Source organism: Ovis aries, chromosome 6 (genome assembly GCF_016772045.2).
Source record: "Ovis aries strain OAR_USU_Benz2616 breed Rambouillet chromosome 6, ARS-UI_Ramb_v3.0, whole genome shotgun sequence".
In the NCBI taxonomy this organism is placed as follows: domain Eukaryota; kingdom Metazoa; phylum Chordata; class Mammalia; order Artiodactyla; family Bovidae; genus Ovis; species Ovis aries.
The window spans coordinates 22,802,870-22,819,280 of record NC_056059.1 but is presented as its reverse complement, the minus strand read 5'-3'; the positions used below and the strand labels follow the sequence as shown (position 1 = coordinate 22,819,280).

Below are 16,411 nucleotides of genomic sequence, written 5' to 3'. Positions count from 1 at the left end.
TAAGATTTAATTTGGAATCATACTAGCTCCCTTTCCCCTTTACTGACAGTGATAGATAAATTGACAAGTTTTAAAATAATACGATAAGCACAAGGTAATAGAAAAGGATCAGTTACGACCCAAATAGTGAATGCAAATAGTGTAATGTGCCATCCAATGCACACAGCATAAAACGTACATTGTTTAAAACTAGACCAAATTTTATAAAATTTTCAACTGGTACCAAGTAAAACGTTGACTCCATAAATAGAACAGCATAACTTTTGAGGCATAAATGAGTTCTAGCTATGCTTACTCTGAAAGATTTCCAGAACATAAATTGGTTTTTGTTTGTTTGTTTGTTTTAACCAAGGGATTCTGTGCAGATTGATTCAGAGCAATAAAGCAGATGTATCTTGATTTCATTTCAGACTAGCCCACAGATTTTTCCAACAAATGAGAAAAAAAAACTTCCAACATACCCTCTGAAAGACTTGGTTTTGTTTTGTGTTTGAGCCTTTCCTTGCAAGGGTGAAAGTTCAGTTGCTGTAAGACTGCTGGACAGATGACAGAGAAGTTTGAGCTGGTGATCTGTGTAGCATTTGAAAACCCATGAAGGGAAAAGATCTCTTCAGCTGATAAACACTGAAACAGAAGAAACAAAGTACACATATACGCATCAACACAGCCAAGTCTGCAAACAAAAACACCATAAAGAGACACAAAGTATCTTCTCCAGACACTCAACATTACTTTCTATATTCAGTTCAGTTCAATTCAGCGGCTCAGTCCTGTCGACTCTTTGAGACCCCATGAATCGCAGCACGCCAGGCCTCCCTGTCCATCACCATCTCCCGGAGTTCACTCAGACTCACGTCCATCGAGTCGGTGGTGCCATCCAGCCATCTCATCCTCTGTTGTCCCCTTCTCCTCCTGCCCCCAATCCCTCCCAGCATCAGAGTCTTTTCCAATGAGTCAACTCTTCGCTTGAGGTGGCCAAAGTACTGGAGTTTCAGCTTTAGCATCATTCCTTCCAAAGAAATCCCAGGGCTGATCTCCTTCAGAATGGACTGGTTGGATCTCCTTGCAGTCCAAGGGACTCTCAAGAGTCTTCTCCAACACCACAGTTCAAAACAAGCCTACTGTAAAAATGTATAGACTTCTATAATTGTGAAGCAAATCACACCTCTTTAATGCTAGAAACTAGAAAAATGGCCAAAAAAATTTTTCGTGATCAACAGTCTATCTATAGCAGCCAAAATATAAGAAGTTTGGGGATTTCCAGGATTTAAAAAATATTAACAGCGAACCAATTCACACAAAGAGCTCTAAAACAACTTTATATCCTCAGTCTTCCATCTCTGTTTTTCTTTAGTTCAAATAGGTATTTCATGGAGGCTACTGAAGTGGCTCAGTATAGCATTTCTTATAGACAAACACACCTGGTTCCCTTATAATTTCATGATTAAGAAATTCATGCATCCTAGACTAAAATAATAAGAATCTTAATACGTAAAAGTTGTTTTAAAACATGTCTTTAGAACAAGTCATTGTTGGCTAAAATATTATTCTCAGTGATGGTGGGTAGCTTTGCTATATCATAGAAAGTTTTGAAAATGGTGCGAGGCTATTGATAAATTCATTTAACTATTAATAAGGAATAGAACCTGCATTAGAAAAAAATTCTCTTCAGAAATAACTTTTTAAAGTATCAGTTTACTCAGGTATATTTTAACTCTAAACTTTCTTCTATATACTTGCATTATTAAGATGAATATAAAAGAAATTAAATGTGCTACTACTGCTAATAAATGTTGTAAGAATTACAGAGCATTAAAAATACCCATTCACTCAAACAAAATAATTATATCTCTAATAAGTGCAAAGGACATTTCTTCACATCCTTCAGCCAGTATTTCAGCCCCACTAAGACTTTAGCTTCGTTCTCTGGACTGGATTGTGCCCTCCCCAGATATATACATTGAAGCCCTTCGTTGTCGTTTAGTCGCTCAGTCGTGTCCGACTCTTTGCAACCCTATGGACTGCAACCCACCAGGCTCCTCTGTCCATGGGATTTTCCAGGCAAAATTACTGGAGTGGGGATCTTCCCGACCCAAGGATCGAACCAGTCTCTCAGGGTCTCCTGCACTGCAGGTGAATTCATTACCACTGAGCCGCTGGGGAAGTCCTGCTAAAGTCCTAACCCTCTACAAAAATATGAAGTTGCCAAACGCTAAGACTCCAATTGCCTTAAAGAAAATGCACATTCAGACAACTTTTAATGCTGAAATATGTACCTAAAGTTGTTCTTCATTCAAGCCAAACTCTCCTTTGGTTCATAACAGTGAGAACGGTGTGCCATCCCTAGAAGAGGTGATAATACACTCAATGCTCTGTTAATAGTCTTTCCTAAGGTCAAGAATAGGGGATAATGAACTAATGGAGGGAGAAAAACAGCTTGATGGCCAACAGGGGGACAGAAAGCGGGTATAGTTTATTCATTACCATGAAGACATCCAGCAGTATAATTGCAAGGCTCAAACATTACAGAGTCCAGGGAACTCCCTGGCAGGCCTGTGGTTAGGATTCCACACTTTCAATTGTCTAGGGCCTGGTTTCAATCCCTCTTTAGGGAACTAAGATTTGGCAAGCTACAAGGTGTGGCCCAAAAAAACATACAGAGTCCATGTGACTCAGTTGCCCCACTGCATGATTCCAGAAATAAATAGGTGTAGAAGTAGAAACACAAAGCTGCACTGTTTCCCTGCAAGGAAATGCCTCCAAAATAGGAGGAAAAGGGGAAGTTGTGCATAGATAATGTGCAAAGTCTTCTCAGAATTCACAATCTAAGACTTCCTAAAACTTGATGACTGCTAAACAGTTCCTTTTAGACTCAACTGTGACGCATTCATGGATCAGGAAATCCACTTACAACATCAGAGTCAGCATTTTGTAAGTAAGAAAACACAATATCATAGAAACTGTGGAGTGTATCACATAAAACAAGAATAAGTATTGCTTAGTCAAACTTTCCCTTCAGCTACACTGTCTACATACCAGACACATGGATATTGGACCACAATATAGAGTTCATTTCTTACTATAAATGGCAGTCAAGAGTTTTAAAGTCACTATCCTTATGGATGCCAGACTGTCCATTGTAAATCACTAAAGACACTCTCCTACATACAGTTTTTTTAAAAAATGCAGTCAAGAATATAAATCAATATTGTAAGACAGCTGAGAGTCTTGATCTGCGCTGAAAGAACAAAAAGGTAGTGAGACAACAAAACTCAAGCTTTGCTTTATGATTTTAGAATGAGGACTACTAACAGTGTGACAAAACTGAATTAATGGCAGGCATGCTTCATTTAAAGCGGCTATCTATTTCAGAAAACAGCGACTGCCAGAAAAGGTGGGGGGTGGGGGGGGGGGGGAGTAGGTGTAGGGGATTAAGAGATACAAACCTCCAGTTATAAAATAAATAAGCCATAGAGTTGTAATATACAGCATAAGGAACATGGTCAATAATATTGTCATAATTTTATGTGGGGATAGATGGTTACTCATAATGCCTGCAAATTTCTAATCACCAAAACTAACATAATCTGATATAATCTAACATAATATAATCACCTAAAACTAACATAATATTGTATGTCAACTATATTTTAACTTTAAAAAATAAAAATAAAGGTGTTATGAGTGAAAATTAATTGATTTAGTTTAATTAAATATTAGGTTGGTGCAAAAGTAATTGCAATTTTTGCACTGTTGAAATTTGACGTTTGATACTGGAATACATTCTTAAATAAATATGGTTATGTTATATAACATTTTAATGCACATTTCTCACTTTATGTTTTTTTGCCAGTGACTAATGGCTTGCTGTTTATTTTGTGTTTATTTTAGACTATGGAAATGATGTTAGACAAAAAACAAATTCAGGTCATTTTCTTATTCGAGTTCAGAAATGGGTAATAAAGCAGCAGAGACAACTGGCAACATTACCAAAGCATTTGGCCCAAGGACTGCTAATGAATAGACAGCGCAGTGGTGGTTCAAGAAGTTTTGCAAACAAGATGAGAGCCTGGAAGATGAGGACCACAGCAGCTGGCCGTCAGAAGTTGACAACCACCAACTGAAAGCAATCATTAAAGCTGATCCTCTCACAACTATACAAGAAGCTGCCAAAGAACTCAGTGTTGACCATTCTATAGTCGTTTGACATTTGAAGCAAACTGGTAAGGTGAATAAGCTCGATAAGTGGATGCCTCACGAGCTGTCTGAAAATCAAAAAAATCATCATTTTTGAAGTGTCATTTCTCATATTCTATGCAACAACAGCAAACCATTTCTCAATCAGAGTGTGACATGCAATGAAAAGTGGATTGTATGTGATAACCAGTGACCATCAGCTCAGTGGTTGGACAAGAAGCAGCTCCAAAGCACTTCCCAAAGCCAAACTTGCACCAAAAGAAGGTCACGCTCACTGTGGTGGTCTGCTACCCATCTGATCCACCACAGCTTTCTGAACGCTGGTGAAAAACCATTACATCTGAGAAGTATGCTCAGCAAATAAATGAGATGCACCAAAAACTGTAACGCATGCATTCAGCACTGATCAACAGAAAGGGCCCAATTCTTCTCCATGACAACATCTGACCGTACATTGTGCAACCAACACTTCAAAAGTTGAACGAATTGGGCTACAAAGTTTTGCCTCATCTACCGTATTCACCTGACCTCTGGCCAACCGACTACCACTTCTTCCAGCATCTCTACAACTTTTTGCAGAGAAAATGCTTCCCAAACAGCAAGAGGCAGAATATGTTTTCCCAGAGTCGGTCAAATCCCAGAGCATGGATTTTTATGCTACAGGAATAAACAAACTTATTTCTCGTTGGCAAAAATGTGTTGGTTGAATGATTCTTATTTTGATTAATAAAGATGTGTTTGAGACTAGTTATAGCGATTTAGAATTCACAGTCCAAAACCACAATTACGTTTGCACCAATCTAATAGCTACCAGCAAGTGGAATGCAAACCGCTTTATACTGCACCTTATTTGGTTTTAAACAATACGGATTTTTATGGTGCTTTGAAATAACAAAGTTGAACCTGACACAAAGAAAGCAGTTGTCTAAGAAAGGGCAGTGCTTTCCAGAGGAGAGATAAACAGGATGAGCGCCCAGGGCCTGGGCAGAACAGAGTGACAACAGAACTGGCAGAACCACTGAGGAAGTTCAAACATCCTCTCAAACACACCCCTTCTCCTCCGAAATGAACAATGAATGAACTATAAAACTGGTGTGATCAACAGGGGCTGCTCAGAAAACAGCTCAGGGTGATTAACCTGAAGAGTATCTGCTTCCGTGTGCTTTCACGGGCTCCTTCACATTTCCGTACTGGCTGTTCTTTCCACCCATTTGCTCTTACAACACTACTGTTCTCAAGACTGCCACTCTGAGGTCTGCTGTGGCCCTTTGAGCTTTGTGCAAAAAAAGCTGCAGACTGCAACCAGCAGCCGTGCTAAGGCACAGTGGGCTGGGCTGACTTTTTCCTAAAGGCGTTTTCTACATGTTGAGTTAAACTCCTACCTGCGTTAAGACGATCTCAAAGAGGTCTTATACACACAAAGTACCACATACATGGTAGAGGTCAAGGGACTTAGATGCATCTCCTTAATGAGACCCCAAATTATATTCAAAATCATTTTAGCAGATAGTTCCATACATGCCTTCTTCTGCTTCCTCCACTCCACCTTCCACCAGTGCTGACTAGTGAGAAGTTGTTTTGTTTCTCTTCTAGACCTATCTTTGTAGGGATTCTGGGGACCGGTCCAAAGAGAGGACAGGGGAAGGTTGAATGATTAGGGCAAGTTCCTCTCTCAACATTTCACACAGTGGAAATCTGCTTATACTAAGGTGCCAAGGAGTTAGGCAAGACTTGAGATTACACAGCTCAGATAAATAAACAGACTCCACCTTGACTAAACTTCAGTCAGGTTCTTCTAAGTCCTCTGGACTTCCCTGTAGCTCAAACGGTAAAGAATCTGCCTGTGAGGCAGGAGACCAGCACTGGGAAGTTCCTCTGGAGAAGGGAATGGCAATCTACTCCAGTATTTTTGCCTAGAAAATTCCATGGACAGAGAAGCCTGGTGGGCTACAATCTGTGGGGTGGCAGAGAGTCGGACATGACTGAGCAACTCACAGAGCCTGCCCAGTCTAAGTCCTCTAGGCTGCAGCTTTCCATCCATCCTTGTATGGCTGGCGCTGCTCAGTTTTAGCAAGAATGCTGCTAAATATGTTTACAGAGAATCCCCTGTCCTTACCATGTGACATTATCCGAATATCCTCAATATCTGGTGAAACTCCTCCTTCCTCACCCTAATATCTGATTAACCTGGCTTTAGCAGAAACCCTGTTGGGTCTGTTTAGTCAAAATCCCTCTCTGCCTCTGATGTTTCCTCTCAGTAGTTTCCCATCCATTGATCCCCATGCTGCTCTTGGCTATAAATCCCCACTTGTCTATGATGTATTCAGAACTGAGAAGAACACTGTTCTATACCAAGGTACTTTTCCCCTATTGCAATAGTTCTTGAATAAAATCTGTTTTTATTACCTAACTATCAGACTTCTTTTTAACAATACCAAACTATGTATAATAACTATACTACACATCACAGAAATTCTTTCCTTCAATCAACAAGCATTTATTGCTTCATAAATTCTGGGTATTACAGTGATGGGAGAAGCTGAAGGTGGAGGGACACTGGAGGGTGACAAGAAAGAAATGGTACAAAGAAAAATAAGTCATCATACTTTCCATCAGGAAACAAATACTTTCAGCAGCAATAATTCAGATACACCAGTATCTCTAAAACCAGAGAGAAATGATTAATGATAAAGAACTATGAGAGTTCATACAAAGCAGAAATAATATGCAGAGGAAATAGTCAAAAACAACTCTGAGGTCAAAACTCCAGGAAGTAGAAATAGAATGTTGCTACTTGTGGGATTAGAGAACCTAGGAACAGAAAGGTATCGGAAGGGTGGTGGCAAGTTTGATTTTAGACATTTAAAGTTGCAATGCCTGTTTGTGGGACACCACAGGGAAATGATGAATGAGCTTTCTCTGGGAAAGGTAGAGGCCAGAGATCAAGATGTGACTGTCTTCTGTAAAGAGGTAACAGCTAAGTGGGACTAGAGGAGATCGTCACAGAGAGAGTACAGAAAAGAGAGAAAAGCTTTGAGAATACATATATGATTTGTGCAAAAGCAGGAAAGGAAGTCCGTGAATAAGATAGAGCAGTTCAGTTCAGTTCAGTCACTCAGTCGTGTCCAACTCTTTGCAACCCCATGGACTGCAGCATACCAGGCCTCCCTGTCCATCACCCACTCCTGGAGTTTACTCAAACTCTTGTCCACTGAATCGGTGATGCCATCCAACCATCCATTCTCTGTAGTCCCCTTCTCCTCCTGCCTTCAATCTTTCCCAGCATCAGGGTCTTTTCAAATGAGTCTGTTCTTCGCATCAGGTGGCCAAAGTATTGGAGTTTCAGCTTCAGCATCAGTCCTTCTAATGATTATTCAGGACTGATTTCTTTAGGATGGACTGGTTGGATCTCCTTGCAGTCCAAGGGACTCTCAAGAGTCTTCTCCAACATCACAGTTCAAAAGCATCAATTCTTCGGTGCTCATCTTTCTTTATAGTCCAATTCTCACATCCATACATGACTACTGGAAAAACCATAGCTTTGACTAGCTGGACCTTTGTTGGCAAAGTAATGTCTCTGCTTTTTAATATGCTGTCTAGGTTGGTCATAACTTTTCTTCCAAGGAGCAAGCATCTTTTAATTTCACGGCTGCAGTCACCATCTATAGTGATTTTGGAGCCCAAAACAGTAAAGTCTGTCACTGTTTTTCCACTGTTCCCACAGTGGAAACAATGGAAGTGGAAGACAGAGCAAGATAAGCCCAAAACACAAGAAATAATTAAGGCCAGTGAATTGCTTTTGCCTGTCTGAGATCCCTTCTCCATTATCAAGGAACAGCTCACCTGCCTGGGATGGGAGCCTCCCTCTACGTGATGTAGCTGTGACTGACCAGGAAACATAGGACCCAGACTTGTCCACTCTCTGGTGGAGCCACTGAAGAAATTTTCTTTCACTAGGATTGCTATGGTGGTAAAGTGGCCAAAGGGACCCACAGACTGCCTATGGGTCCCTTTGGCCACTTTCCCATCACATGAGTGAAGGTGAACTAATAGGCAGAGAAAGGTAGGTATCCAATATGAGCACTAGTCTCCTGGATACATCTGCGCCTAAAGCTGGTTCTGCCCCCCTTGACTCCTTGGTTACCTAAGTCAAAGAATTTCTTTTTTGACTTAAGCTAATTTCACTTAAGTTTCTTTCACTTACAAATGAAAGACTCCTAATTGATACTCAAAGTAATTATTTAAAAGACACTTTGGGGACTTCCCTGGTGGTCCAGCTGTTAAGACTCTCAACTTCCACTGCACAGGGCACAGGTGTGATCCCTGGTTGGGGAACTAAGACCCCATGTACTTAAGGATGTGGCCAAAAAAATAGATAAAAAATCAATGCAAAAAAAAAAATCTATGATGAACAAAAGACATCAAAAACATAAGATACTTTTAAAGCTAGCAAAGGAAAACTCCTGGTACATCAGAACCTGGCTGAAAGCAAAAAAAAATTAAAAAAATAAGCTTCTCCATTCTTCTTCCTTTTCCCAACACATGGGTTCTCTTCTCTACTTGGCTGTTTAGTCAAACGGCATCCACTAAATAATACAAAGCAATAGGACCATCTGATCCTGCACACATTAAGCCTAGGCTTTCACGTTACACCAAAAATGAAACATTATCCCATTCAGGAGTCACCCCAAAGGTGGTTTCAGATTCTGTTTTTGCACAGACTGTGATTCTATGGAAGCTGAGCAGCTCACATTCTTATTCCAGGCTGTCAAGTAACTGAGCCACACAAACTTTAAATTTCATTACAAAGTCCCAAAGGGACCCAGAGGTAGAACTGGGGTTAGAATTCAAGTCTGAAAGAGCCCTATCCACCTTCTTTTCTTAGCAACTTTTCCACCCTGCCCTGCTCTGTGACAGCTGTCGTTTTTCAGTAAGAACTACAGCTAGCCTTCTGGAATTTGCCACATATACAGCTGAGAGGAAAGTCGTGTAATCTCTCCCCATTCCCCAGATGAATGACAGGTCTCTTGTTTGAAGAGATGCCACAGGTAAGAGGCTGAATAAGAATCCATGCAAACTCTGAATCTATTCTGCTCTCATAAAAGCCACTTCCACTTCTCCCTCACTTTCATTTATTCATTCATCAGTCACAGGTTGATCAAATTCCTCTGGGCCAAGCATTCTGGTAGGTGCTGAGAATAAGACATGGTTCCATCTTCAATAAGCTCACCATTCAGTAAACAAAACGATGGGCTTCCCTGGTGGCTCAGAGAGTAAAGAAAATGCCTGCAGTGTAGGAGAGCTGTGTTCGATCCCTAGGTCGGGAAGATCCCCTGGAGAAGGGAATGGCAACCCACTCCAGTATTCTTGCCTGGAGAATTCCATAGACAGAGGAGCCTGACAGGCTACAGTCCATGGGATCGCAAAAAGTCAGAGATGACTGACTGACTAACACTTTCACTTTCACAGATAACTGTAACGATTAATTGCTCTAAACTGATATAATAATAAAGACACATGCAAAGTCTTGTGAGGGAAGAGGTCAGAGAAGGCTTCTTGGAGGAGCAGATACAGGCGCTGTATCTGAAATGTTAGTTCAATGCTTCTGATGGCTGGAAGATAAGACCTGGGTCAAAAAAAACTACCTAAAGCAGAACTCAGTAATATAAGTAACTATGTGATGATTACTTGACAAGTGAATTTTATAAAGAACAGTTATTATAGGAATTCTGGCCAGTACATAAAAGCTATATGCTTAAGATAAATGTATAATCTATTTTAATCCCCACATCAACTATCATAGTAAAGTAGATTTTAAGAGAAATCTGGGATATAGAAATCATGTCTTAGAAAGGTAAATTGTCCAAGATTAAACAACTTAAAATTCAAGCCAACGTTTTCCTGTGTCTCCTATGTTTAGGTGGGCTGAACGAACACAAACAATGAAAGAAAGAACTATTTAGACCCATCAAGGAATGTATTTACACACTTATCAATAGTGTATAAATGTGACTTATAGTGACTTGAATCATCAAGCTAAATTACTCTTAGACCATATTTAGCATCCTATCCAAAGAGAAGGACTTCCCTGGTGGCTCAGACGGTAAAAGCGTCTGCCTACAATGCGGGAGACCCAGGTTTGATCCCTGGGTCGGGAAGATCCCCTGGAGAAGGAAATGGCAACCCACTCCAGTACTCTTGCCTGGAAAATCCCATGGACGGAGGAGCCTGGTGGGCTGCAGTCCATGGGGTCACAGAGTCGGAAAGAGAGACCTCAAAAATAAACATCAGCCAAATTCAAACATCAGTCAAGTTTTCTTACCATGATGAGAATTAAGAGGGAAATGGGAGCGGGTCATGACTTTTGCCCTTCCAATAAGCCTTCCTTATTGTCCATCAGCCTCCAAGAAGTTCATCACCCCAAACACCCAGTGTGGCTGGGCAGGTGCAGCAGCCACACTGAAGAGGCAGCCAGCCCTGACCGGGCACAGCACCCTCCACCACCTGCCCACGGCTGCTAACGCAGCCATGACACACCCCTGCGGCACGATTGTCAAACCTAGAATATCCAGAAGTGGATATTCTTTGCTTTGCTTCCCTGTCACTGCTTTAAACCCAGTATTCTTACAGTTCAAGCAGAGAAGTCAGCTTATTGATTCACCCACCTAAGCTACCATTGTATGAACATAAGACGGGAAGACCAGGAACACTGGTCTCAGATTGTTAGGAATGCATCAGGAAGAAGAAAAGATGAAGATCTAAAATAAATATTTAATGGGAAAGAAATCTCTGGAATCCTTGAGCACATATCTATCTTAGTACTGTATTAACTACTGCTATTACTAACAATATTAATACTGTGTGACTGACACACAGCAAGGATCAGCAAACACTTGTTGAATAAATGTAGTAAATGAATGAATTAACCCCTCGCCTGTCTTCACAGCAGGTTTTAAAAACAATTGCCAAACTGGTTTTTCATAGTTACTTAAACAAAATTATACAAAAAGCAAAAGAAGTATAGAAGATGAAGTACACACAAGAATGTTTCGAATATTATGGCAACTGGCCAAAGATCCCAAGAGGACAATGTGAATATGTAAAGTTTAAAAAGGTGATTTGAGTTGAACAGTTGGGAGGCCATTTCTGACCTTGAAAACAGTGAACAGTTCAATTGACTTTCCCCTTCGGGGGTGACCGCACAAGAGCCGGGAACTGGTGATTCAAATGCTCCATGCTGGTAGTGGGGGCTCTAAAGTGGGGGCAACTGCAGGCATCACTTCCAGGTTTGCTTATGACGCAACAGTGGATCTGCCCAACCGCAGTTACAAGGAGCTCCTATCACTTCCAAGCCGCCGTGATATTGCCCAACGTGTGTATGTGCTCAGTCACCCACTACCAATCTTCTCTTGAACTTTTTCCCCCTCTTAATTTCCTCTTTAAAGTTGAGTCACGATTATTTCACCATGATAAAAGAGTTGTCTACAGTGTGAGAAGAGAACGTTCTGGAAGGATGATCTTCTAAGGTGTTAAGAAGTGGCTAATCAAGTGATCCCAGCTCTGTTGCCCCAAGATTTGTTCTTCTATTTTCCCTGCTGGTTTTCCTACTGAGCCATGATGGTACTGGAGCACTCCCCTCCCATGATGTCCACGTGTGTGTGCATGCCCAGCGGCACTCCCAAAGCTCTTCCTTAAGAGAAGACAAAAAGACCCTTTCCTGGATATATTATTTAAAGAAGAAAGAGGCAGTAAAGAATCCACCTTCAATGCAGGATACCCTGGGGAAGGTTCAATGCAGGTTCAATCCCTGGGGAAGATGCCCTGAAGAAGGAAATGGTAATCCATCCCAGTACTCTTGCCTGGAGAACCCCATGGACAGAGCAGCCTGGTGGGCTACAGTCCATGGATTAGCAAAGAGTCAGACACGATTGAGTGACTAACAAACACTGTCACTTTTCACTTTAAGGGGAAAAAACAGATTACTACAAAACAATGTGTATAAAATGATACCACTGCAAAAAAATAATAATAATAGTAATACCACTGCTATAAACCAAGTTAAATAAAATCCAGAGATACATGCCTCAAAATGTTAACATTTTTTATCTCTGAGTGCTGAAATTATGGGCGATTTTTTTGTTTTTCCTTTCTGCTTCTCTATGTTTGCCAACGTTTTAGACAACATGCACATATTCCAATTTCAATAAGGAAAATAAAGTCAAATCATTGGGGTTTTTTAATCTTTTTCCAGATTCCTCCTATATACAGTTAAGACATGCTGATATTTTTTCCTTTTTTTCTTTTAATTTTTACTAAAGCAAAAGAAATTTTAAAAGCTTTGATACTCTCTTTAAAAGAGGCTTACAAAATTTTTTGACTTGACCACGGCTACCTACAAGGTTCTCAGCCATGCCCCACTCTCCATGGAGTTTCTCAAGGTTCTCTCACCTAAAAGCCCAGTGTAGTGTCAGAGCACAAATAACCTGGATTCTTGACCTCCTGATCCTGACCTGCCTCCAGGGGTAAGGAGGTGGTTCCCTAGGCCTCCTCCTGTTTGTTGTTGGGAACAAAAGGTCTTTTCAGTTCAGTTCAGTTGCTCAGTCATGTCCAACTCTTTGCGACCCCCTGGACTATTGCATGCCAGGCCTCCCTGTCCATCACCAACTCCCAGAGTTTACTCAAACTCATGTCCACTGAGTCAGTGATGCCATCCAGCCATCTCATCCTCTGTCGTCCCCTTCTCCTCCCACCTTCAATCTTTCCCCACATCAGGGTCTTTTCCAGTGACTCAATTCTTCGCATTAAGTGGCCAAAGTATTAGAGTTTCAGCTTCAGCATCAGTCCTTCCAATGAATATTCAGGACTGATTTCCTTTAGGATGAACTGGTTTGATCTTCTTGCAGCCCAAGGGACTCTCAAGAGTCTTCTCCAACACCACAGTTCAAAAGGATCAGTTCTTCAGCACTCAACTCTCATATCCATACATGACCGCTGGAAAAACCATAGCTTTGACTAGACGGAGCTTTGTTGGCAAAGTAATTAATGTCTCTGCTTTTTAATATGCTGTCTAGGTTGGTCATAACTTTTCTTCCAAAGAGCAAGCATCTTTTAATTTCATGGCTGCAGTCACCATTTGCAGTGATTTTGGAGCCCCCCAAAATAAAGTCAGCCACTGTTTCCACTGTTTCCCCATCTATTTGCCATGAAGTGATGGGACCAGATGCTATCATCTTAGTTTTCTGAATGCTGAGCTTTAAGTCAACTTTTTCACTCTCTTCTTTGACTTTCATCAAGAGGCTCTTTAGTTCTCCTTCACTTTTTGCCATAAGGGTGGTGTCATCTGCATATGTGAGGTTATTGATATTTCTCGCATCAATCTTGATACATTAAATATTTAATTTTTCTTAACATTAACTTCTATGATGGCAAATATCAATACCTATAAACTACACATACTTTAGTATATTGGTGTCTTCATGAATTTTTAAGACCATAAAGGATCCTGAGACCAAACGTTTTGGTCTTGGGCATAAGAACAACAGACAGACTTTTACATGCCACTTAACTGACAAGTCGGGAATTTTAAACCAATCTTATTCCATCAATCTCTTATCCTGTTTATCTTTATCCCTTTCCCACACACAAGACTATCTCTACTGAAATGTTGGCATTATCACTCTTCTGCTCAAACTAAGCCCCTTCATACACACCAAAACCAACCAAACAAACACTTTTCCTTCTGCCAAGAGTCTAAAGAGCTAAGACTGAAGAATTATCTGTCTCCAACCTTCCTTGCTCCCTTTGCCCTCCTCCAAAAGTATACTTAAACTCTCAAACTCTCTATTTTAACTAAGCAGTTCTAATGTCATGTGTCTTACTTTCACTGTGACTTTGCCTGCCCTAAGATCCCTACTTAGAATTCTGAGATACCTCCTCTCAAAGGATCCAGCTTCTATCTGTTCTACATTCGACCCCCCCACTGCCTCTGCTTAATATCTCTATGCTCTCCAGACTCCTCCACTCATAGAATTTACACATTCAGTGCTTATTGCGTGCTTCCTTGTATTACCATCTGTTCATGAAAATGAGTATCTCTTTAATAAGATCATGAACATCTAGAGAGGAAGGATGTGTTATTTCTTATCTTCCTCAACTTCTAGCAAAGCTTCAGACACAGAAGACACTCAGCTTGTAACAATCACTGACATGATAGATTAAGAAAGTGAAGTGAATGAAAGATCAGAGACTAATACATAGTGTCTGAATATTAATTCTGAGAAATACAAAGTGATAACCTGAGACATTTACCAGGAATTCTGAAGACTTAGATTTTTCTAGACATAAGTTTAGCTTTGCTCATTCTTTGAAACTTTCCCAGAATCATCTCAGTAGGGACTTGATAACCACAAGTCAACTAATATTGACACCAGAGTTTACAGGTTGTCCTAAAAATTACAGCTATGGGCTATGGAGAAAATCTGGGTCTAAATTATGACCCAAAAACTCTAGAAATTTTGAAAATTGGAAGGAATAAAGACTTTATTATTTCCTTCTACTGATACGGCACATGAGTGAATTTTAACCTAGTTTCTTTTCTACTATTTTTTATCAATTTGTCTGCATCAAATAAACGGTTTGCTGGTTTATGTTTAACTAAATGAGACATCCAGATTGACTGAAATAATTTTAAAAACTATACTGGCAGAAAATTATTGTAAAAAGCTGAAGTTTTTCATTCATTTAATAAAGATTACCTGAATACCAACTATATGCTAGACATTATGGTAGTTACTAGGTTATGCTAGTAACTAGGATAGATATCAATAACCTCATATACACAGATGACACTACCCATATGGCAGAAAGTGAAGAGGAACTGAAGAGGCTCTTGATGAAAGTGAAAGACAGTGAAAAAGCTAGCTTAAAACTCAACCTTCAAAAACTGAAATCATGGCATCCGGTCCCATCACTTCTTGGCAAATAGATGGGGAAACAATGGAAACAGTGATGGACTGTATTTTCCTGGGCTTCAAAATCACTGCACATGGTGACTGCAGCCATGAAATTAAAAGATGCTTGCTCCTTGGAAGAAAAGTTATGGCCAACCTAGACAGCATATTAAGCAGAGACATTACTTGCCAACAAAAGTCTGTCTAGTCAAGGATATGGTTTTTCCAGTAGTCATGTATGGATGTGAGAGCTAGACTATCAAGAAAGCTGAGTGCTGAAGAACTGATGCTTTTGAACTGTGGTGTTGGGGAAGACTCTTGAGAGTCCCTTGGGCTGCAAGAAGATCAAACCAGTCCATCCTCAAAGAAATCAGTCCTGAATATTCATTGGAAGGACTGATGCTGAAGCTGAAGCTCCAATGCTTTGACCACCTGATGCAAAGAACTGACTCCCTGGAAAAGACCCCTATGCTAGGAAAGATTGAAGGGTCCCAGAAGGGGACGACAGAGGATGAGATGGTTGGATGGCATCACCGACTCTATGGACATGAGTTTGAGCAAGCTCTGGGAGTCGATGATGGACAGGGAAGCCTGGCGTGTTATAGTCCAGGGGGTTGCAAAGAGTTGGACATGAATGAGTGACTGAACTGAACTGAACTGATGCTAATTACAGGAATACAGAAAGTAACTGAAGGATTTCCCTGGCAGTCAAATGGTTAAGACTTCACCTTCCAATGCAGGGGGTGCAGGGCCAGTCGATGGGAGGAGCTAAGACCCCACATCCTTGCAGCCAAAAAAAAAAAAAAAAAAATGACATAAAGAAGAAGCAGTGTTGCAACGAATTCAATAAAGACTTTAAAATTGGTCCACATCAACAACAACAAAAAAATCTTTTAAAAAAAGAAAATGACTGAGATAAACCCAGTCCCCAGCCTCACAATAGATCTCAAAAACTAGTACAGGTTCAGATTTTAAAAAATAATAATAAGTTATTACAGTAAGGCCTGATAAGTGTTAAGGTAGATCTATTTGTGAGAAGGAAACAGAATAACTAACCTCCCCTAAAGTAATAGGACTGTCCAAGTCTTCCTGGATAAAACAACATCTAAGATGAGATGTGAAGGAAAAAGAAATAAGGTTGGAGACATACAAGAGGTAAGTGTAGGTACTACAGGGCCTTAAATATCAGGCAAGGAGCTTAGATTTATTCTTACAGTAATTATAAGCCATCTGAGGATGGTGAAATGATCCGATATGCATACTTG

The 16,411-nt window shown here is 40.4% G+C and overlaps 1 protein-coding gene across 5 annotated transcripts in view; it reads right to left on the bottom strand.

Annotated features, from left to right (window-relative positions):
• SLC39A8 (solute carrier family 39 member 8) overlaps positions 1-16,411 on the bottom strand; it is an 82,372-nt gene that overhangs the window by 50,841 nt on the left and 15,120 nt on the right. For all 5 annotated transcript variants that reach the window (XM_060416847.1, XM_060416848.1, XM_060416846.1 and 2 more), the window contains exon 3: positions 462-624. In XM_060416847.1, coding sequence (XP_060272830.1) covers positions 462-624 — 163 coding nt within the window. The remainder of the gene's footprint in view (positions 1-461; positions 625-16,411) is intronic.